Raw genomic sequence first — 24,791 nt, forward strand, 5'->3', positions numbered from 1 at the left:
TAGGTGTGCACAGGGAGGCCAGCTAAGAGTTAAAATTCTGCAAGTTTGCACCCCTGTCACATGAGCCAATGTGCTTCAAAATGAGAAACACAACTGTCTCGCTATAAAGTAGATTCAGGATTCTGGTATGCATTACTATCCTCCACAGCTTCTTGCTTTAATCTCATCATTACGAGATCCTGAAGTTTTAAACTGTAGCTTCAAATAAATAAAATTGTTACATCTGCTTTGTTCTTGATTTAGAAAAGAAACGATACGAACACGTCTCGAATGAGAGCTTCAGATCAGCTTGTTGCTTGGCTTGATTCAGCAGAGGCTCCCGCTGACAGACATGTGGCAGAACGACACAGCATGATGCACTAAAGCTGCAGCCTTAAGAACTTGCTATGTCATCATAAGGACTGCAAATAAAACTAGTATAGTGCCAAATCACAACAACAGTCACCTCAAAGCGTTTCACAGCATTGTAAAGTAAAGGCCCTACAATAATATAGAGATCCCCCCCCCCCACCCCCACCCCCCCACCAACAACTAGACCCCAACAAGATGAGTCCTGGACTGGGAGCTGGTTCCACAGAACACGGGCCTGAAAGCTTAATGTTTTGCCCATTTCCTAATTCTGCTTTTAAATACCCAGGAACCAGAGGTAAGCATCTAGTCTTAAAGAAGATAGTGATTGGTCTTTCCTTCACTGTGAATAGGTGCACAGTCCTGGGCTTGAAGACTTGACCTCTTGATCTTGAATCTGAAATTCCGAACTGGGACAGATAATTTAGGTTTAATTTAAAGCATTTAATCATTTGGGTCTTGGAGTTTCTGAAAGCTTGGTCTGTTTCTTGTTTCAGAATTGTGACATTTATTGTGCACAGCCTGCAAGAATTGCCCTGATTTAAGAAAAAAAATGGTAATGTCTGTATCAAAGTCCCCCTTCAAATGCTTCTTTTGAAGATTACTGACACAAACTGCAAACACTTCCTCTGTCGGCTGTTTTGCTGATACAAAACTTCCCAGGCTTTCTCGTGCTCTCTGAATGATTTGCATCTCTAAGCGACGACGTGCACATGGATGCAAAACAGCCATCTGGCTGCAATCTTGCAAAGCGGAAATGCACATGTTCGAATATATCATTGTGAGAATTGTTTGTGTCTCTGTGTGTTTTTCTGGGTTTACACACAATGGCCTCCATTTGTGTGAAAATGCCTGCGGCTGCAAATTTTGGCCTTGCAGTGAAATCCACAGTCTGCATTTAGAATCTCAAACATTAGCCTGCTGTTTCCTTGTCCTTCATTCTTAGAAACAACATCTGTCTGCATGTACAACAGAGAGAAATGTAGTCACGATGCTGATAATTTAATCCCTTTCGGTCATAAATGCTGCCGTTTGGAGCAGACTCCAGTGACTGTAGGTCTCTCGTGCTCTCCCTGCTTGGCGGTTTAGTCTGAGTGTTTGGAGTCTGTATTCTAGGGCCTGCACACTCAGACTGTAATTAACAGTTTACATTTGCTGTTTATGTTCCACTGAACGTTTCTACAGAAGCAGATCGTCCTGGGTGTCGCAGCCCAGCTCTCTGTGTGGGACTCTGCAGTGATCACTACCAAGCAGGATTAAAGAATGAAGCGCTGCAATCAGATGTTTTTTCATCAGTGTATTTGAAGGGTGGCGTGTTGTTACTTTACTATGCTTTTTGCATTGTCGTCAAATTCCCAAGCTAACGGTGATCCACTACCTGGCACTAATGAAGTGTGTGTAACCACAGCCCGACGTTCGTTTCTTTGTGTCTTGGCTACGTTGTTGGTCAGCAGGGATAAAGACCACATCAGTGAGCCACACTGCTCAACTTTGACTCACATTTGGTATCTTCTGTGATGAATAATCAATCCACAAAAATAGATTTTTTTGTGGAGATGCCCAGCTGTGTCAGCATGCTCTTCATGTCTGTTTGGTCTTTGTCCGGCTAAAGGTTCTAAAATTGTCATGAACAGCTGAACGACTTCCTTATATTTATAGGAAAGATTCTTTGTTTCCCAGGAAATAAAGGGGGAAAATAGCAATAATAACAAAATAAAAAGACTGACAAAAATATATTATGTTATACACATAATGGCATGGCACAACTTAACCTCCTTCCAAGGTGCATGAAGAAGACAAAGATCTGATGACGTGAAGACTCCAGCAACACTTAAAGTAAAGGGAACAGCTTTAGTAGGTGACTAAGGCGCTTCGGTCTTCAACTTGGACCCTGATGAAGGCCACAAGCAAAAACGTGTTGGTCACCTAATAAAGCTGATCCCTATTTTAAACTTTGGGCCAGAATTTCACAATTTAATAGTTAAAAAAATATAAAAATTAAAAAAATATAATTTTAATAAAACTAAAGGCAAACTTTACAGAACTTGAGTGTCTTCGGTGTGATGAAGAGAATCTATATCTGTGCACGAGGCAGACAAAGATGTTCTCAAAGCCCACATAGATGGATTTTTGGTCTTTTTATTGTAATTCACTGAGAATTAGTCGTATTTTTCCTCGTTCTTGACTTTTAATGGCATTTACAGAGAGGAGATTGCTTTTTGTTCTCTGGTATCAGCTCTGTTACCAAAAACAGGACTAATGTGTGGGTGTTTTTTAGGTTATTTCCATGGTTTTGAGAATTTAAAAAGATATTTTTCCATACTTAGAGTGAAGAGAAAGAGGACATTTAGGGATTGAGAGATGCAGAATGATATGCAGCAACTGGTACTGCCAGTATTTAAAGTTCAGATTTTCCTGCTATTTACCGTAATGCTGTCTAAAGTCCGAACAGGCTCATGATCTCCAGAACATGAAAAAACGTGAAAAAATTAGCAAACCCAACTTTCAGTGCAGAGTATTGAAACTTTGGACTCTTCTTTTTTTACTGGTGTTGAAACGGTCAGGTAATGAACATCTCTGCATAAAAATCCACAGCACCGTGGCTCTTCAAACGCTATGATGCATTTTAGGCCTCATTTAGTTCCATGCACGTGTGTGTGTGTTAGTCTGAGGTTAGTGGAGCCCACGCAAGCTCATGACGTCACAGATTGCTCTGATGTTTTCTTCTTCTCCTCTCTGCCATCTTTTCCTCTCTGTACCCCAAACCCTGTTTCTTCATCTGTCTGATTGTTCCTGTGCTTTTTGTTTTTTTTCTTATCATGTCCATCAACCCCTTCCCACCACTTTCTTCTGGTTTCTTGTCCCACAGTGCCTCTTTTTTCCTCTCCTTTGTCTTTCCTGACACACTCTCTCTCTCTCCATAGCTGTATATGGTGTTGAAAAAGAGAGTTCCTCAGCTGGACTCTCTGGTCTTGGCTAATGGAAGCAGACCTGTCTCTTTGTGTAAATATTTGCACAGAAGGATTATAGATGGTCCCACGCATTCAAGGTGGAGTTCTACTCCACTCCAGGCCACATTAGGGCAAGGAATGGCTCTGAGCGTAGCGTAAACACCCGATGACACAACATAACATCTCACGAAGTCAACTGTTTGAAGCGTATCGGCAGGTGTTGATCTCACTATCTGTCTCTTTGTCGTTTCTGAACAGGCGCCGAGCAGTGACCTCCCTCTCAAACATGTAGACACCATGGTGAGTTTACCTGCTGATTTTTTGCAGGTCCATTCTTCTTGCTTGGTTAGACTAATGAAGGAGCTGATGGATCTGCTTCTGCAGCCTTGGCTGAGAGGTCAGACATACTTGATGTAGAAAAGGTATAAAGTATGAGTAGATGGTTTCCCAGCTGCCATGAAGGACATTCATTATAATAAATACGCCAGATTAAATAAGCCAGATTAAGTCTACACTTGATGCACAGCAGGGCCTGTTGAGATCAAATTCCCACTCATTCATGAGATATTTTTAAACAATATCTCACATCCATCGTCCACAACAAAAACACATATTTGCGCCAGATGATATCACGTTATCTTTTCAGAACACAAACATTAAATCGTATCAAACAGGAAGTTCTTTGCTAGGCATCAAGCCACATTACTGTACAAGCCACATTACAAGAGTCCACTTAGCTGTTTGTACTGTACCAAACAGCTAAGTGGACTCTTGGTTGCTTTTGGTCGTCTTTGATTCATCAAAACAGAAACGTGAAATAATACCCAGTTGAAATCTATCGGCGAACCCCGTAACACCAAAGATGGTGTCTGTATGACACATCCTTTGACACTACATCCAAGTAGTCCTTATTTTCTTTAAAATAATATATTCAGACAGTTTAGCTGCTGGACTGACACAAGTACATCTGGAGTAGAACAAAAAACTGCATAGAGCGGTTACCTGCAAGGCCGTTGATTGGCAACTTGTGCCAAGAAGCACTTTGGTTAAGCAAATGTGACCAGTGCAGTGTGCTGGAATGCAAAGTCTGTTTGCACCTTCTCCTGTGCACCTGGAGCGTAGCAGGCATGCATTTTCTGAGGCTCATGGCCCCTTAAGAAAAAGTCTTAATTCTACTGAATGGTACAAGTTTGAGCTTCAAATTGTACTTAAAGTACATAAAGTAAAAGTACTTTCTTCTGACTCACGTCCGTGCTTTTATTGAATCATAATTGCTGATTTAATAATGTGTTTAATCAATTTAATGTTGAAGCTGTAGGTGATTTTAATTACTTAATATATCACGTTGTTGCTTTATCGATAATACTGCACCATTGAACATTAGTTGATTTATATTAAAATATATGATGCAGGTTGCAAAGTTCAATATTTGCATCGGAAATATTCTGGAGTAAAGCTAGATGGTAACATAACATGGAAATATTTTGGGGTAAAAATTGTGGATGTGTTTAGTGAAAAGACAAGTGTCTCTGGCACGTGAATTCTGGCATCCTTCATCTCCACTACGACATCTGAGTGATGTTCAGCTTACGCAGCGTGAGCGAGATAAGCCCAGCACAGGCAGCCGCTAACTATTTTTAAAAAGGTTTTGTCTGTTTACTGTAGTATAAACTCTTTTAAAATGTAACTGAAGCATCTGCAGCTAAAGTGAGTTTATAAAATGAGTTGTGGATCAGATAAATATTATTATCTGTTTAATAAATTGTGTTGAGTATCAAGTGTGGAGCTGTAGCTTGCATTGTTTTATGCAAGGTGCTGGCATGGTGCATTTACACAGGAGATGTTAGACTCTGGGTTACCGGGTTAATGAGATGAACGGTCACAACATAACAACAAAAGTGTGACTTATGCCTCCTTCACCCCCTCTAAGCTCTGAATCAGTAAGGACATGTGTGAAACAAGGAGACCCTCAATTTTCATTGCATACACTGTTTGACACAAACCTCCAGTCTGGGGCTCAGTGTGTGGACTGGATGGAAGTTTTGAGGCTTGACCATCTAATGTCTATGCATTCGTGCAACACTGGGCTCAGTGCTGCAGCTACATTAGCAGATATGAACAACTTCCAGTATTTTTAAACCTTACGTTTTTGTCTGTGACTGCTGGAGCATTTGGACATGCTGGTTTTCAGCCCAGACGCCACAGGTAGCATTGGGTAGTAATGTATTTTAAACACATTTTTTTTGTTATTGTTAGAGTTTCAGAAGAGTTGATATGATTGTTGGTTCTTTTTGCCAACTCCTTGAGAACAATAAATTTCGATGTTCTGACAAAGCACTCAAAAATAAGGGCGGTACATGTTTGCTTTGGACTCACTGGGCACTATTTGTCTCCAACACGACTTCCTGCGAGTTGTATTTTGTCTGAGAAAGGAAGGATCGAGTAACCAATTTAGAGTTGCCACCCAAAGCCGAGTGCCCGCTTTCCCCACAAGGACCAAAAATACACACAAACAGAGCTGTGTGCCTTTTTGGGAATGGTGCGTGTGGCTGCTTATATTGGCGTTTCCCATGTTATCCTTCAGGTTTTTTCTGCAGCACAGTCACTTGAGACAATCTTTTAAAAGTCTTGTGAGTTTTTCCCAGTCCGGCACAGTTTGGTCAGCACCTTAAAGAAGGGCCAAAGTCTGAATCACACCCTCGGCGTAAGTGTGTGATTAGACGAGTTGGTGTTTTATGCTTACTGTATGATCACATGTCTGTACAGAGTGGACTGTATGTGCGCGAGTGTCTGTTTGTGTGCAAGTACAGCTGCTGCTGTCTTGTCATGGGCATTTGCTGTGTGGTTACACAGTGACGTGTGGCGGATGTTTGGCCACGCCTCATCGCCTTGGAGCATCACAGAGATTTATCTTGTGACTACAAGACCTGCATCACTTTCTGCTTGAGCTTTGTTTTTCTTTTCTGCTATGAACATTTTGGCTGTTTTTCTTTCATCAGTATTAATTTTTAAGCTGCATCATTTTACTTCTTTTTCTGATTTCACTTCCCCGACAGATCCCCCTTCCTTCGATCCTCAGCTTCTCGTGTGAGAAAGTTGATAAGATGACACAAAAAAAAGGCACGTGGTTACATTTGCACGGTTATGACTTAGGACGTGCAGCAGTGAGCAGCTCCACTCAGCTGACTTGTGTGTGTTTATGTCTACAAACATGCATCAGTTCCCACATGTTTGGCTAAAGAGACGGAAAGGCTTAGCAATTTAGATCCATGCAAAGATGAGAAAGAGACATGGGAGCGAGCGAGGGAGGGAAAAGTTGAATGCGGGGGGAGAGAGAGATAACGTGGTGGGAGACGGAGGGGGGAGGGTGGCCAACGGCAGAGAAAGAGAGGGAAGGGAGAGCACACAGAGGACAGAAGGAACGGGACGAGGAGCCCTGTGGAGGAGTCTGCCCCGACCTCGAGCGTGTAGTGGGCCGCTGCAGGCTACGGCCCAAAATAGAGCCCTTTTTTTCTGCTTTCCTTCTTCTTCTGCTCCTCTGCTGTCAGAGAAAAGGGAGAGGTTTCTTAGAGGGAAGTTCACTGCTGAGCAGGGAGAGGCAGCGGGAGCTCTCCAGAGATGAACCGAGGAGGGTCTTTTAGGAGGCGGCTCTCCTCTCTGAGGGGGGCATGGCGATGGAGTACGGGCTACCTTTTCAGGAAGGTAGGATGCGATGGATGATGGATTTGGCTAAAAGCGGCTCTTGTTGCTTCTTCTCTTTCCACGCTCAATGTTTTTTTCTTCTTTGTCATAGAAAAAGTTTTTGTCTCCTTCGCAGACTTTTACAAGCCTCCAACGTCTTTTCCCTCCCTCCCCCCCTTCCTCCCTTACTGCCTCACTCTTTCTCAGATGGTTAATTTGTATGGCCTGCTTGTAAAGTCAACCTCCCCAGATGTTTTTCATCTGGAAACAGGGCCTGGAGGACCCCCCACTCTAATTCCCACCTCCTCCTCCTCCTCCTCTTTACCCACTACCTTGCTTCTTCCCCCTCCTCCCTGATGGAAGTTCCCAAAGGAGATGGGATGCGGATTGTGTCGTGTTTAGAAGCTTTAACTTTGTCTTTAACTTTGGGAAACTGTTGCTTGTTAAGATAATTTTCTTCTTTCATTCTGTTAAGCTACTCCAATGTGCTCCTGCAGACCCTCCATTCATGAACTCGTCACACATCATGATGTCTTTGAGTTTTTCAGAGGCAGAAACATCAATGTGACCACAGTGAAAGTTATTGTCTTATTGCTGACCCTGGCTTCAATGCAGCGCCTTTACTCTCCCAGATGGTTGCAGTTTAACTTAAATCTCGTGGCTCATAAAATCCTCTGCACAACAATTCAGACTAATTTGAAGCAAAAACTATGAATTAACCGCCGTCTTTGCAGCACAATATAAACGATACTGCTCTCTGGCAGTCTCTAATTAAGACTTTTTCGCTTGCATGCTGGTGGCTCCGTGTCCCGTGTTGGCGTCCCTTTACCTCAAGAAACGCTTGGGCTTTTCCTGACCCTGATGCGCGGTAACTCCCTCAGCACCGCTCGGCACAAACACTCAGCCCTCTTCACGCTCTGCGTTTGTCTTTGAACCCTCTCTTTTGGGTTGTTTCTCGCTCATTCATCTCTGTCCTCCTCTGGTGACTCGCTGCGCTTTGGAGCCCCTTGCAACATGTTGAAGCACTTAGTCCGAAGTGCAGACAGAGTGGGGGGTGGATTTGCTTTGTGTCACCTCAGTTGGGCAACTGACTCATGTGAACATTTGGGCTGTAGAATCGAGGGGAGGGAAGCAAAGCATTTATCAAAACAAACGGGCCGTTCTGGGAAAATACCCCATCGTCTGATATGTTTGTGTTTGTGCCTGTGTGTGCGAACGCATTCACGGCCCCCCAGGAAATGTCACAATTAATACAGATATTTGTTAGAATCTCCAGATTCACCAAATAACGGTTAAACTCTGTCTTGGGGTGTCGAATAACGCTGTTTTGTCAAAGCTGTTTGTCCTTTTAGTGTTGGTGATGTAACACACCAGGTTGTAGCAACATAGAGACAGTGCATCACATCTGGATGCTCGTAAAGGTTGTCATGTTAAAACAAACTGGGTAAGCATAATTTTTTAAGGACGCTGCAGAGGCGTGTCTTTGCTTTCAAAGGGGACTTTTTCCCTTTGTTTATAATATTGCTGCAGCTGGTATATTCAAGCTCGAAGGATGCAAGCCACTTCTGGCAGAACGTTGGTATTTGATGCTGTGGGATGTTGAAATGCCAGATAATAACTGTAACTGTAAGGTTTGACTTATTTCCCAAAAATTTAGGAGGTTTTAACATTGGACCAGAGTTAAGTAACCTCCCCACAGCTGATTTAATGTCATTTATCGCCAGTTGATCTAGTGAAAGCCTTCCACGGTGATAAAAATGCAATTTCCCGGTTAGATGCTCTGGTACGGGGACGTGGAAGCTGCTATTAGGGGAACCAGGATCTCTGAAAGTGAAGCTTTCTGTTGTGTTCAGTTTTTCTACCCTCGATGTTATTTAGTCCTACTTTTTATTTTTCTTAAATGTGTATTTTTATGAACCTGTTGTTTTTAATTCTACTGGTGTGTAGTATTTGTGCATCAGCAGAAGGTGTAGTAATGGGAAAATGGAGCAAAAGGTCATGCTTAGCCCTGACTATTGACATATCTGACATGGTGGCTCAGTGGTTAGCTGTCGCCTTATAGATGGCCGCCAACCCTGAGCCTGCTGGAGGTTTCTTCCTGTTAAAAGGGAGTTTTTCCTTCCCACTGTCAGCAAAGTGCTTGCTCATAGGCAGTCGTTTGATTGTTGGGATTTCTTTGTATTATTGTGGGGTCTTACCTTACAATGTAAAGCACCTTGAGGTGACTGTTGTTGTGATTTGGCGCTGTATAAATAAAACTTAATCGAACAGAGTAGAAAGAAGGTCCTCTGTCTGGAGTTTCCATCTGTTTCCTGTACCATCATGGCCCAGGATACTTTTGCATAAAGATTTTCTAAAAAGAAATCATAAACAGACAAGCACAATCTCCACCTGAGTCTCCCTTTTAGAAACCTTTTAGACTATTATATGAAACATGAGAAAAGGTTTCACATTTCTAACAGAGTGTCAGTTCTTCACTCAGCAACAGTCGGCTGTTAGGAGAGCAGAGCAGACTAATGCTCATACAGGAAGGTCAGTGGTGCTCTTGACACTGATGGTTAGCCAGCCAATCTGATATAATGGATGATGACGGATAACAGCCCCTTCCTGTGTACATGTGACCCAAACATCACAGGAGAGTGAATAAGTCCACATGCCCTCTGACCCCCCTCCTCAAGCTGGATGAGTGGGGGGGGCGAGGCGGGCCAGGCTTAGTGGAGCCAAACACAGCCGGTCACTTTCAGCCACACTTCCTCTGCTTTGCTCTGTGAAGGTGCCATGTGAAGCCGTTCTCACATGGCGCTACACAGCTTCATATAAGAGACTTCCCCCTCCTTCCCTTCCTAAGGTGTAATACACACTCTGCAGCAGTGATCAGATCTTTGTCTTTCCGAGTGTTTATTTTCTAAAGGGATGAAAACAATTTCAAACTAACTGCCTGTTAGACAGTAGAACATCACAGGACTTGAGACGGGTTTACAGTCTCATTTGAGCAGTAAGAAGATCTGCCGTGTCGAGGTGAAGGTCGTCGGAGTTTTCTGTTAGTATCATTACCTCAGCTACTCCACAGATTGAAGCCTGATTGGCTGATTCTGAATTTTCAGGATTGTTTTCTTTAAAGATCTACATGCGGTATGTTGAAATTATAGTAAAAGGGGAAGTGATGCAGTCATTCTTTCCTCGGTTTCCACAAATAGTTGTGTTGCTGCTCTATTACATGTGCTGCGGACAGCGCTGAGGGGAGTGCAAATGATGCCATAACACATCTCTAAATTACATCGAGCATCAATTTTCTTTTAAATAATAAAGAAATAAAGTCCGGATATCACACAACATATATCTCAGTACTGATATGTGTGAGAGGCACACAGTGTCTCTAAATATAAGATATTTGTGCTTGCAAATCAAATGTTTGGTTATATGAAAGTGTACAGGAAAATTATGCCCGACTCTTTTGCCGGGGCGATCGTGGCTCAAGAGTTGGGAGTTCGCCTTGTAATCGGAAGGTTGCCGGTTCGAGCCCCGGCTTGGACAGTCTCGGTCGTTGTTTCCTTGGGCAAGACACTTCACCCGTTGCCTACTGGTGGTGGTCAGAGAGTCCGGTGGCGCTGGTGTCCGGCAGCCCCAGGGTGGCTGTGGCTACAATGTAGCTGCCATCACCAGTGTGTGAATGTGTCTGTGAATGGGTGGATGACTGGATATGTAAAGCGCTTTGGGGTCCTTAGGGACTAGTAAAGCGCTATACAAATACAGGCCATTTACCATTTTGATTGCTGACCACAGTAAACACTTTACTGATGAGTTTATGACCTCAACCACTAGTTTCAAGTCTTACTCAGTACACCATAATGCTTATTTTGTAAATTATGGTCTCTATTAGAGGAAAATAAGAGGGTAAAGTAGGTAGTGCTTTAGTTAGTGATTGACAAGTTGTTGTGTGTGCAGCATTCTTCTGTTTCTCACTGGGATGCATCCCACGGACCTCCCTAACCAGTCTGTGATTCTGCTACAGCTACAATAATTATGATTAACATTTATGCTCTGATGTAATCTGTAAAATCAAAGGCTGCATTATTTTCCAAATTTCAGAAGATTCAAATTTACCAGCAAGGCTGAGCTGGTTACATGGACGACTGTGAAGCAGTCATTTTAATAATTCGTCTCTTTAACTGATTTCCTTATTTGGTGTATGAATGTTTTTAACAGCTTGTTGAGAAACATCTTTGTGTGCATGCAAAGAATACTAATAAAGTTTTTCTTTGTGATTGCAGGGCTCAACAAAATCCTCAAAGAGCATGGAGTCACGGCGCAGGCCATCGAGGTAGCTTCCCTTCTTTCTTGTCTCCTGTCCTCCTCATCAGTTTTGAGTTTTCCTACTTTTCCTCTCCTCTTCCCTGCCGTTTCCTCCCTTCTCTCCACGTTTCCCATAAAAGGCTTCATTTGGATTATCGGGCTGCGTTTGTTTAATTATTTTAGAAAACGATCTCCCCTGCTTCCAGCAAAAGTGCAGATTTATAATGAGGGGGGGTGAAACAAATATCAGGCTTAGCTCTGTGCGTTCTCTGCATCCTGCTTGATAATGTGAGGAATCTGAAAATGAAAAGTTTAGATGTAACGTGATATTGGCCGATTTTTACCAGGGGACACTGTAAAAGCAACATGCCCCGCTGTTGAACTGGACCGCTCGGTGTGCTGTTGGACATAAAGATATCTGGTGTCAGCCTCGGTCCTCAGGGAGTCACACATGTTGTCAGTTGTGTAATTAATGTGTCAGACTTGATGGCACAACACAACTGTGTGCTGTGCGAAGCTTGAATGACAGTTTGGCTCCCTCGCAGCAATTCACCTACATGATATAAGGTAATAAAAACAGTTCAACATCTGGAACATCAGCATGTTTAACAGCTCATGCAGAGAACGCGTGAGTTCATTTACTGAGAGGATTACACCTGATTTCCATCCATATAAAGGAAAACATTTTTAAGTGCCTAACATCAGAATCATTGACAGTTGTCTGATGTAATCCTCCCGCTAAATTAACTAATCCAGTCAAACTCTGGGTTCAGACAGGTTTGGTACATTCCTGTGATCACACTTTTTATTTGCGTGGAGGTTTGTGTTGCTACGCCGTCCTCTAAGCCTACAAATAAAAGTGTTTGGGTAATACTACCTACCTACTTAGTTTAAATAACTAGGTAGTGTAGACAACATGTTTAGTATTATTTATTTTTTATCAAAGCTAAAGAAAACCACAATTCTCACTTGTGGTAAACATAACATATCATAACACATCTACAGTGACAGGTTAATTTGACAGCTGTGGTCATGCAACATTGCAGATATTATTACATAGGTTCTCTGATTCTGAAATGTGGTGCACAGATCTTTCAACTGAAGACTTTTAGATATGCTACTTGCAAAAAAGAAGCACTGAGTTTGTTTTCTTTTGCTCTCATTTGAAGCAAATGTTCAAACTACCTAACTTTAAGATAGTTTGTCTTGATCCATGCTGAGTCACGAGGCTAAAAACAAAAGGCGACAAAGCTTTTGGAACTGTGGCAGATTGTGGAACTCTCTCCCTTTGAGCCTGAGATCTGTGGTCGCTTTTAAAAAACAGCTAAAAACTCATTTTTTTAAACTTGCTTTTTGTTGATTTTTATTTTTAGGTTTTAGCTTCTGTGAAGCACTTTGTGATTTTTATCTTGAAAGGTGCTATATAAATAAAGTTTTACTTACTTACTTTACTTACCGAATCACCCCGGTAAGGATAAATCCGGTAAATCACAAAAAGTTAATTCTGTTCATCTGGACGTAGCGTTTTGAGTGGGAGAAATGTATCATCACTCATCCAAGTGAATTCTTCAGAGACTGACGACGCTACGTCCAGATGGACAGAATCAATTTTTTGGGATTTACGATGTTTTATCGGTATAGGTATACAAATGTAACCATTTTCAGGTGTATTTTTGTCTTCATCACCTTCTAGGGAAGCACTGAAATATTTAACTGGTAAACAAGATATTTATTACTTTTATCTGTTTACTGTTTGGTGCTGGAAAGGGAATATACAATAAGTCTCTCCTGAAAACAGTTGCCTGTTGCTGGAAAATCAAAACAAGCTAAAATGGGCTTAAATCCCTGGGAGCTTGGTGGTCTTATATTACAATTTGTCATTGTGAAATATTCCTTCTGCGTCACGTTTATATAATATTTAACATATAGAGGTGAAAAGCATCTGTAACTAATGCAGAGAAAAAATGAATAGCGCATGGTGTTAAGTCGTTTGCTTAAGAAACTCAAAATATTAATAACAGAAAAGGTCAAATAAGTCTAAGTAGCGAGTTTAGCTTGGACGAGCCAAGTGACCTTTTGGGTCATGAGAAAATATGTGGTAATATGTTTATACCCATCAGGAAGTATGACAAGTATGATTATAAGCTGAAGTCAAGTAGGGTGCTCCGTATTTTGAATGGAAGAAACCATGGAAATCCTGCTTGTTGATTTTTATTGCAGATATCTTGGGGGATTTTTTTTAACAGTTAAATGTCTAAGGTTTGTGGATTTAGGGAAAAAAAAGGTTCAGTGTTTGTCTGAATTGACAAACGAGATCAGTGCAGCACTGAAATAGAGCATGCAGAGATAATGCGTCATTCGTCAAATGCGGTATGTAGAAAAGGAGCAATCGCTTAATCTCTTCAGCTGATGAGAAGCAGGTTGGCACTCAGCCGGTCAACACATACTGGTGAATCTGGAATGAGACCAAACCACAGGTCTACAGTATATTGGCTTTGACTGCACTCGGAGATGAGAGGCATACACAAGGAGATGCAAGAGAGTGAAAAGGAAATGGTGGGAAAGAGGCAATGCAGGTTTAAAGAAATATTTTCAAAAACTTGATAAGACTTCTGTCTCAGCACAGTAGAGACATGTGCGACATATCAATTTCTTTTATCTGAAGTGATGAATAATTTCCAGTAAGCATGTTTTGAGTGGCTCCAGATGTACAGAAAAGAGCAGGTTACAGTATTTGAACAGTAAAGCTGGAGCGATCCCCTCTCCCAGACATATGAGCAATTTCCTCAGGGGCTACTCACAGCTGACAAATGTGGGAAATATGCTGCAGTCTGGCTCCAGACACCTCTCGTGCAACCTCTTCAACTCACTCCCCACCTTCACTTCACTTCTTTATGGCCTCTTTATGGTTGATATTTTCCTCAAAGGCAAAAGTCGGAAAGAGGTTTGATCAGTTGAGGTCTGTTTATTGCTAGTGAGACGGCGAGTCGCAGAGGACGCCTGTACGGCTCTACATCTCAGCCTGCAAAATGACTTCAGCCCCTATAACTAAACCAAATCCAGACATCTGCAAGGAAATTAGAAAAAAATGTAACTTGCATATATTCACAGCAATATTGCATAAATCTTGCATGTGGTGATCCTTCTAATAAAAACCCACAAAACCTGATCAACAATCTTTTGGCAAATATTTGGCAATACAACAGAATATATCAATTAACAAATTTCAGATCAACTCTGATTGCAATGTGTTGGCGATCTGTTTAATAATTAGATGGCAGTTAATTGCAAATTTGTCTGAGAGTGAATACAGTCAGTCTGTGATTGTTTGCAGTCAGATCGTCTCCCACCGCGCAACCTGTGCAATCACATCACAAATGAAAGTGGTCCCCTAGAGTTAAGGGGTGTGGCATATTGTTGGTCACTGCAACTGTGTTTTTCTCCCATCCACCCTTCTTCTTTTTTCTGTTAAGGTGTTTTCTTGTATACGTCCTTTTTATGTGTCAGTTTTAGATTTATGACATCTGATTGCTAACTTTTATCTGCATGTCATTCATGGACTCCTCTAGAGACTGCAGATGAATATCTGGTACAGTACATTGTACATTGTTATGTTTCTAATTAGGTGGATCTTTTTTTTATTTCCAAGAGAGATTTCAGTAATTATGTGCAAATGGTGGGAGAAACACACACACACACACACACACACACACACACACACACACACACACACACACAGAACTAAACTAAACATTAAAAAGTGTGCTTGCACTTACCTCACAATGCTCGTTGCAACAGCTCTTTGGCACGTAAACAAGGCTACAAGAGTGATATGTAAAAGTGAGTTTGACAGAAAAATGTCACAAATCAATAAAGACAAGAAAAAATTTTCAAGTACTTCTTCAGAGCAATATCAGTGAGAAATGTAAAAGTAACAATGAAATATATTTTACACTCTAAAGACTATAAACACACTGTGGGCAGCACATTTGGGGACAAGCCCAAGCACCAGATGTCCATTGGTACCATACAGTATCATACTATCTCAAAATTATTTAGTAAATATTTTAAAAACAGACGCAGCAGAAACAAAGTGCTGTACACAAAAATAATTACAAGGATGCTGTTTCTGGGGTAAATCTGATCAGTCATGACCTTTAAAAAGAAGGATTTGTAAAGTAAAAGTCATCTTTTAGCAAACATTGAAAAGAAGGATAAAAAAAGACTAAATGTGATTCAAAAGTGAGTAAACCATCCACTAATTAATGCAAATGACATTTAATTTGGTTGAGAGCCACTTCAGCCATGCAGATAACATATTTTAAGCATAAAAGCAAGTTGATGCCACGTTTTAAGGACCTTTCTTTCATGTAAGCACGACTCATTGAGTGCTGCATGTTGGTCTTAAATGGACTTTTCTCCAATATTTAGCTGTAAAAGCACATCTTTTTCTGCTAATCTCCTCAGATTACTGAAAAAATAGCTTTTTTGCTCCTTTGCTTTTTAACCAAATCTCAGTGTTGTTTAGACATCTGGAAAAGTCAAAGAGCAACACCTGCTCTCATTTTCTCAAGAGCCTGAGAGTAAATTACGGATCAATCAGGGAATTCTGACATCCCTTTCATCTGGGCCTCCTTAATCTCTCCCTTTTAGATCTAATCTGACCAAATGAGGGGAAAAAAAGACTCAGCAGAACAAGAACCAAAACACTTTTGCTCATCACTGATCATCAGTTTGCATGGTCCACATATCTCGCAGCCCCCTGGTGTGTTCATCGGATGCGTCACCTTCTCCCCGCTCGCTTTTCTTTGCAGACAGTCTAAGAACATGACTTGTGTTTAATCCAGCAGGGAGAGCATGAACCCCGCTGAGATTTAGTGATGTCATTGTGGATTTGGGATTTATATGGTGTATTGCCTTCTCCATATTAGGATATTTGTTCCATGTTGACTTGAAGGAAGAATGTTGTGTTCTAGTAATTCTGAAATGTTGTTTGCAACACTGCGGACATTCAGTTTACAGATGACGTATGAAGCCACATCATTTTTTGTTGCCTTGGGCTCCAAATATGTGACTCTGAAGATGTGAAGTTAAAGTACAAACTTGAAATTACATCAGAAGAAGACATGTCTTGTGACATTTCTCTGTAAGAAATGACTGTGTCCATAATAATGTTATTGCCTAAAACAAACTGGGACTGCTACCATCTTTAGTAAAGCAGCCCTCTCTGCCCATATAACATGAACTGGACAGATGTGTATCCAGTATCTGTATAAATTAAACAAAAACTGCTACCTAATTAAAATTGACCAGCTTCCATCCTTTTGGCAGTCTTCGGTTAAAGGCATTCAGCTGCAGTGTATAAATCACATGTGCTGCATTACTTCGGGGTATTAAAGCTATCTTTTGCAGTCTGGTGACCTGCAATGGTTTTTCTATCAGCTGATACTCAGAATTACTTCTTGTTTTTTTTCTGCAGAAGTGCGAGTCTGCTGCAGGCCCTGGAGGAGAGCTACGAGCTGGACCTGATCTACATCACAGAGCGGATCATCTCTGTCTCCTTCCCCAGCAATGTGGAGGAGCAGAGCTACGCTGCCAACCTGAGGGAGGTGGCCTCCATGCTGCGATCAAAACACGGGAACAACTACCTGGTAGGGTTTCAGAAAAACCGAATAGTTATAAAAAGTCATTATCAGCTCATTTAGCTAAGGTGTAACCACAAATTCACCTAACAAGTGGTTATATAACATCTGCATACTTTATATTACATGTGATACCTGCCTCACCCTTCGTTGTTCAAAGCATCACTCTTGTTGCTTTTTGTTGGGCCGAAAAGTGGTTGCCTGCATTTAAACTGTTGTTAATGATTTGTTGTCCTATTATCTGCAAAACAGATCTTAATTATATCTCTCATAAAAGTTATTTTGAGCCAGAAAGAACATTCCTGTCAGAAGTTAGAGGCAGTTCTTGGCAAAAAGTCTCTTTGAGGTTAAAAAAATGTATTTTTCAAGCAGGATCTGGCCAAGAGGGCAGCAAAAATCACAATAAATAAATAAATAACATAACATAACAGTATAAATATATTTTAGGTGGCCGAAAAAGTCCTGGATTGATTATATTGGCGGCAGAATAACACATAAAGATAGTATCATACACCAAACCCCCCATGAAAAACATGTTATTTCTTCAGTTACTGGTAAATCCTTTTTACAAAGTTCTAATTACCAATATAAAGCAAAGATATTAGACATAGAAAACACCCCAAAACTGTGACTTCCTGTCTGTTAGCAGTGTAGGATATAACCCATGCTGGGCAGCGGGGACCAGGGTTTTAATAGTTTTGCAATTTTCATTAGTTTTTATTTTTATTTAGTTTTGACTTCAGATTTTCAATTTTATATCAGTTTTAATTAGTTTTTACCAATTGTTTGCTAGTTTAGTTTAGTTTTTATTTTTTTTGAAAATCCTTAGTTTCAGTTTAGTTTTGATTAGTTTCAGTTATAGTTTTAGTTGTGTTTGCAATAACTAAGTGTAACAAAATCCCAGTTTCATCATATCAGTCATTCTCTTCTGCTCATCCTTGGGTATGTTGCTATTCCAGCTACCATACTGCACCCTGGACAGGTCGCCTGTCTGTCGCAGGGCTAACACGCAGAGACAGACAACTCACATTCCCACCTATGGGTTCTTTAAATAAATAAATAAAGGCAGATGAACAACCATTGATACCAGGCAACTATAAAATGTATATCTTGGCCCCAATGAGACTATTAACTCTCGCAGCACCGGGTGTTCGTAATTTTGGTTCAAGTGAATTGATAAACTTTTTGAAGGCAATTGACTCACACAGTTGTGTAGATATCCCCGTCCTGTTGTCTCGGGATGCATCACGCTGCCTTGCCTGGAGTTAGCTTCTGTTTTCTGGGGATGAGGGTTGAGTGTGCTCCCTTACCTTCTCAAGGTAAGCTAGGTTAGCCTTCTTGTGTGAGCTTTTCAAGTGCACTTTAAGGTTTGTGGGTTTTTTTCCCCCTTTAGAAATGTCCCTCATAATTTGTCTGTTTCCACTACAAGACACTTGCTTTATCCAAAACACAGTCATATTCAAAGTAATCCCAAATTGGACTCTCCCGACTTTTCCTGACATGATTCTGCGCGTGGACGGAGCAGCGACACAGACGACTCGACTAACGTACTGCCACCTGCTGGCATAATGAGACAGCAAGAAAAAAATCTGTAAACTAAACTTCATTTTCACCCTTGACTCTTGTATGACACGCACACATCAATGAAAACTAAACACATTTTTGATATAAATTCAGTTAATTTTAGTTAGTTTTGTGAACACTCATTCCAGTTTTAGTTAGTTTTCCTTTTTTTGTTTTTATTTTTATTTCCGTTAACGAAAATGTTTTTTCACTTCTAGTTTTCGTTATTTCGTTAGTTTTCGTTAACGATAATAACCTTGGCGGGAACACACCCTCAGTCAATGTGTGCATTTAATCTTTTGCTAAACTTAAACAACTCCAACTTGACACTGCTGTTATCTATTAAGAGTCAATCATATCTTTAAAGTAAGTCTTTCTTACTGCATTTGCAAATCCAAACACACATGGGTGAAAGGGAAGAAATGGATACACTTTTAGTCACCAAAACTAGCACAACCAGCCAGTTAATAGAGAAGTTTCCCAGCAAGGGCAACAGTTAGTTCATTGACAGCTAACTACATTATTGAGTTACAGGTTGAGTTACAATAAACTCTGTTCAGGACTGACTCATTCATGATGTGTTGGCTAATTTAACACCACCGCCAGATACTAAAAATGGCTTCGTTCGAGTTTGGGTGATGTTAAAAGCACATGATTTTTATTCACTGAACCACGATGACCCTGCTAAATATAGTCGTCTTTTCTCTGAAGTTTAGTGAAGCATGACTTTGGAATCAAAAACATTAATGCACAAAGCTAACATTATGTTGCACTGTAACATATAGAAGTAGCTAGCTCTGTCCTGTTTGACAACAATTAGTTTAATCCCATATTTCCTACATGGTAGTATTGTTAATATGATTTATTTGATGCTTTCTTATTTAGCTTGAAATGTTTTAAAGTCAGCCAGAAATGGAGTTTTCTACCAATTTCTCTCTCTACTTTGTTAGTTATCTATCATAGCTAATAAAACCGGTCAATCAGAGTTGTCATTTCTACTGCAAATGATGAGACAGCTTTTGTTTGAAGTTTTAAATCCCAAATCCCTAAACACTTTAATCCTTGTTACTCGACTATGTGCATGTAGCATGCCTCAAAAGCCTGCAAAATTCTTCATGAAGCAAGCCTTGACATTTGGTTGCCATCTTGGTCCCGCCTCTTGACAATATTTTGATAGAAGCCCGAAAATAAATGGGAAGAGAGCCATAGCATTAATTTCAGTGCACCATTGCAACAAGTCAGCTTATGAAGTTTTTTTCTTCCTGCTAAATATTCCTTAATCTGTTTTAAACTTTATTATTTCCAAGTGGAAGCATTTAGGAATCAGCAACTCACACACAAGGTGCATAATGCCTAAAAGCTGCCAACTGCCAATAACTACAGAGCTCCAAACCTCCTCTAGGATGAACATCAGCACAGAAGCTGTGCACCAGGAGCTTCATGGCACAGGTTTCCATGGCCCTGTAGCTGTAATGTGTGGTGTATCATTCCCTCTGGCTCATCCCACAAACACACTGAACAAATATGATTCTAACTCAGATTATAGGCAAATAAAAACATATGTACCCTTACCTTTACTATGATAACCAAAGACTGAGGTGATAATGAGTACATCTCATATCATGAACCCATGTTTGGTTCAGTTGCTTACTGGCTTGGTTGTACGAATTCTCTAATATTTTCGTATTCAGGATTCCCAGAGTGCCCTGCCTCTCTCCTTTAATATCTTGTGTAATATTTATTTGTACTTTTCTTTAGCTCTTCAACCTCAGTGAGAAGCGCTATGACATCAGCCAACTCAATCCAAAGGTACAACTGCCTGCTTAACATCTCCTCTCTTTGTCTTTGTTACCGTATGACCACCGGTATGAACAGCAACCTTTCTTCTCCTCCTCTCTCAGGTTCTGGACTTTGGCTGGCCCGACCACCACGCTCCAGCCTTGGACAAAATCTGCAGCATCTGTAAGGCCATGGACACGTGGCTGAGTGCGGACAGCCACAATGTTGTGGTTATACACAATAAGGTAAGAGTGAAAAATGAGAGGATGCTGTAAAAACAGTCAATGACTGCAGGCAGTAGAGGGTGCTCTCAGGCTCTTTTCACGACCCCTGCTTACCTCGGAGGCTGCAGCTGTTTGTGCATGTGTGCGTCTAATGATCTGAGTGAAACACTGACACTGAGTGCGTCTCTTTGTGTGCTTGTTGGGGCTGGATGATGGTTAGGAAAACACAAATTAAGGCTGTAAGGCATGCCAGTCATCATGGCTACTTAGGTTTATTTACCCCTTTTACCCTTAACAATACCATAAAAACTAAAGTGACCGATATTTTCCTGTTGTTGCCTAAACTTACTTGGATCACATTATGCGCTTGTGGGAAGCCTCAGTGTGCTGACACACATCATAAAGAGTATATCCAATACAGCTACTAGGCTGCCGTCCCGCATGTAATACCTAATCATTTTCACGTTAACCCCGCTCTGTTCCTGATTGTGTTTTGCAACATAGGAATTAACCATGGGATCCTAAAACATTCCCACAGGGAGGCTACTAACAAGTCGGCTGCTGTAGCAACCGCTGTTGTTTTTTTGGTTTTTTCCTGCCAGTCGAGTAACGACAGTTTGGTCACTAAGGAGGCTGACCGTGCTGCTTTCCACAAATCATTTCCACTGGGCTCCACGCTGTTAAAGCTGCCGCGATATTTATAATGTGGAACTCACTCATTCGCCACCACGAGCTTTATTTTAAAGGCGGATAGATGGGTTAAAATGAACGCCGTCTCTGTTGACATAGTATCACGTGCCTGGACACATATACGCGCTCAAATATGCAGACATTTTTTACAACCAGACGTGGGCCACTTCACCAGTTTTACACAAAACGGTCCGTTTACTGGTCATGCGGAGGGCTCAGCTTGTGAAAATAGTTGTATAATGTTTTCTGTGGCTCTGGAGAGTCCCAATGTTCTCGGCTGGGGCCTGGAGACTTATCCAAGGAATCTACCATGACAGAAATTTTTTTTTTTGCCGTTTTTGAATCTCTGCATTCCTGACAGCATTTTTTTTTTTTTAAAAAAGAAGGCCATAGTTTACTGAATTTGTATAAGTCAAACATAATATGATAGATTATTTTAAATACAGTGTCATTTGGACCCTGATTCCAAATAAGAACTATGTATTGGAAAATTTTGACATTTAATATGCATAAAGTTGATGTGTTCTGAGGTTACGTATACCTGCATAAAGCAACTTTTAACATTCTGTATCAACTTTTCAATTAGCCTACATCTAACATAATTGTCTGATTGCAACAGTGCATATATCATACTTTGTATGTGCACACCTTCAGCTTTAATTCAAGGTGTCTAACAAAAGTATTGCACAAGTATTTAGGAATTTCAGATGTTTTAACACACAGTCACACCCAAATTTCCAAAACTACAACAGATTTTCTTTCTTCAAGTACTTCTGGACCTCAGTGTAAGTGGAGCACCCTGTGGTGGAACTGAACTGCAAATAAGGACATGCCCTTCTTGAAAGTTAACAAAAATAAAATTAATTTTAAAAAGAGAACAACCCTATCTAACGTGATACTAAATAATCTTGCAGTTCCTGTAAAAATAGGTCATCTGGTCCTTATTGTGTAAATTTGATGGCTATCATTAACCTGGGAATGATATCTGTACCTCTTTACTTCTTTTGAACTTTGAATTATTTTTATGTCTTTTGTTATATTCTACATGACTAAAATAACGATTAAACATATTTGGACATTACACAGTTAGTGCCTGAAATACCTAGAAAAGAAATCCATAACAATATTGTTTTCTGCATGCTTGACCATCATGAGAGATAAAATTAGCTTACTTGTGCTTGACTGATGTCTTTTCAGGGCAATCGAGGCAGAACAGGAGTGGTGGTGGCGGCTTACATGCATTACAGCAACATATCTGCCAGGTAGGTCTCTGATCCCAGCTGCAGCTGGAGCTAAAGTCACATGTCCCGGCCACTTGAAAAGAGGAGCGAAAGTCAGAAAGAGAAGGCGTGAAGATGAAATCTGGCATTTTTGGAAAACAAGGGGGAGGGGGGGTTACATGAGGACAGGCTTAAGAGGAAAAACTCAGTAAGCCTGCATTTTTCACAGGTTTGAAGCCCACATTTGAAGTATAGTTAAAGATGTGATGAGGCAGAGGGAGGGAGGTTAGAACATGAGACTGAAGACCACCAGTTTAATTCTGGTAAATCAAAAGAACAGGTCCTGATGTCATAATTATAAAAGTGAGCTAAAGTGAGTTAAGTTCTAAGAGACATCGCATCATGCGACTCAGATTATAAGTGAGCTGCTTTTCGTTTTCTGTGTTGGCTTTGTTTCTTAGATAGGACCACTAACAGAATGACCTCCTGGTAAAGAAACAACCAGACGAGCACCAATCAACGTTGTTTTTAAAATGACACCGATTGGTCATAAAAAAAACCCCAAAAACGTCATACTTTCCTGCACAGCTGTCAGGTTCCTTTGTTATTCCATTATCCTGCAGGCTAAGGTGAAGGAGCTTCAAACAGAAAACTACTGTGGAATTGTGATGTGCCAGATGTGCAGGGAAAAGTTGATTTATGGTCAAAGCTTTTGATTGACTCTTTGCATTGAGGTTAAGTAGAACAGCTGTCATTAGTTTCTTGTGGGAGGTATAGCATAGTACACTGTCATTAAAACATTTTTCTTGTTTTTTCCTTCATTCTTTTATTTGTTGTCTTACTTATTCTAAGGTATCCACATTGTTCTGATCTGTTCTGAAACATTTTTAAAAAAACATTCCAGAAATACTGAAATGGACTAGAAAATGTTCTCTAACAAAACTTTATTTCGAAATGCAGTGCCGACCAGGCTCTGGACAGGTTTGCCATGAAACGCTTCTATGAAGACAAAGTGCTTCCTGTGGGTCAGCCATCTCAGAAAAGGTCAGTCTTCCCTCCAATGTTGTTTCAAGTTTGACCCCTGAGTGAACTCTCTCGCTTGTGTCACTTCACTACATTTTTAATTGATTTTAATGGCCTCCGGGGGGCAGTAGAAGGAACCGCAAACAAGGTGGGAACTTTCAAGAATCGTTTGCACGCGTAGACGTTCAGCAGTCAACGTTAAGATTCATTTTCATTTGGAGTCGCATTTCTGCCCTGTTATGAATTTTGGTCAGTCTTATTTAAAGAAAGGCTTTTTAGCTGCTGTAAGATCCTCTGTGGTGGATTCATAGTTATGTTCGTTGGTTGGCAGATAACCGAAATCAAAGACTCATAATTGGCTGAACATGCAGATTTGGGTGGCAGCTGTCTTTGGATCTGTCTCAGTAAATATAGTTTGTGATTAGTGCCACTTTAAACCATTTGATGCATGAAGTTTTTTGGCTCCTTTGACATGACTGACAAGCTAAAGGTCAAAGTGAAAGTTTGTGTCTTGGATTACATGTTCATCCTTTAGTGGTCAAACACTGGGCATCACTTTAATCCCCGCTGCTTCTCTCCCTCTGTTCACTCAGGTATGTGGAGTACTTTAGCGGCTTGCTGTCTGGACACATCAAGATCAACAACAAGCCGCTGTTCCTCCATCACGTCATCTTGCACGGCATCCCCAACTTTGAGTCCAAGGGAGGCGAGTATCTCTCACACACACACACACACACACACCATGCATAATTTAGCTTTGAACCCCTTTCTTAAATGCATTTTTTATGTCACAGGTTGTCGTCCTTTTCTCAAAATCTACCAGGCCATGCAGCCCATCTACACATCTGGGATCTAGTAAGTCTTAAAAAGCAGTCACACTCAACTGCTTTTACAAGATTCCAGGGATAGCGAGCTCGTAATGGCTCAATAATAAAAACGCTGATTTTCCTTTATTGCCTCTCCTCTTACTCCCCCCTGCCCTCCGATATACACCCACAGCACCCCTCTCTCCAGTTTAGAGTTCTCACTCGGCCCACATTATTGTGTTTAGCTAGCCTCCCAAGCTGCAGGTTCTTGTTTCCCCACTTTAGATCCCGTAATCACGTCTAGTGTTATTGGTGACTGGAGAACCAATGAAAGACGCAGACAGGCATCCGTGTGGACGCCTGCAGGGTTTTCATGCCACAGGACCCTGTTGGTTCCCAGGGCCAGACAGGAAACAAAGGATTCTGTGGCTCTCTGTTGTTGTTTTTGGAAAGAGGGGAGGTTAGGAAAAAGCCAGGGAAAGCTGTACTGTCCTCTGAGAGGTGAGGCAGGCACACATTCTGCATTTACACCTTGTTTGGAAACATTATTATTTAGGACTTTCAACTTTGA

General features: G+C 41.0%; 1 protein-coding gene across 13 annotated transcripts in view; it reads left to right on the forward strand.

Moving 5' to 3' along the window:
- The window catches only part of tns1b (tensin 1b), a 195,063-nt gene that overhangs the window by 124,990 nt on the left and 45,282 nt on the right, over positions 1–24,791 (forward strand). For 11 of the 13 annotated variants that reach the window (XM_085134529.1, XM_085134527.1, XM_085134530.1 and 8 more), the window contains 9 exons: positions 3,558–3,599; positions 11,252–11,301; positions 16,753–16,924; positions 20,237–20,287; positions 20,380–20,502; positions 22,369–22,433; positions 23,352–23,435; positions 24,008–24,120; positions 24,209–24,269. In XM_085134529.1, coding sequence (XP_084990655.1) covers positions 3,558–3,599; positions 11,252–11,301; positions 16,753–16,924; positions 20,237–20,287; positions 20,380–20,502; positions 22,369–22,433; positions 23,352–23,435; positions 24,008–24,120; positions 24,209–24,269 — 761 coding nt within the window. Of the gene's footprint in view, positions 1–3,557; positions 3,600–6,671; positions 7,002–11,251; positions 11,302–16,752; positions 16,925–20,236; positions 20,288–20,379; positions 20,503–22,368; positions 22,434–23,351; positions 23,436–24,007; positions 24,121–24,208; positions 24,270–24,791 lie in introns of those variants that run through there. The other 2 variants (XM_085134532.1, XM_085134533.1) reach the window with 2 other exon arrangements.

Source organism: Neolamprologus multifasciatus, chromosome 16 (genome assembly GCF_963576455.1).
Source record: "Neolamprologus multifasciatus chromosome 16, fNeoMul1.2, whole genome shotgun sequence".
Classification (NCBI taxonomy): domain Eukaryota; kingdom Metazoa; phylum Chordata; class Actinopteri; order Cichliformes; family Cichlidae; genus Neolamprologus; species Neolamprologus multifasciatus.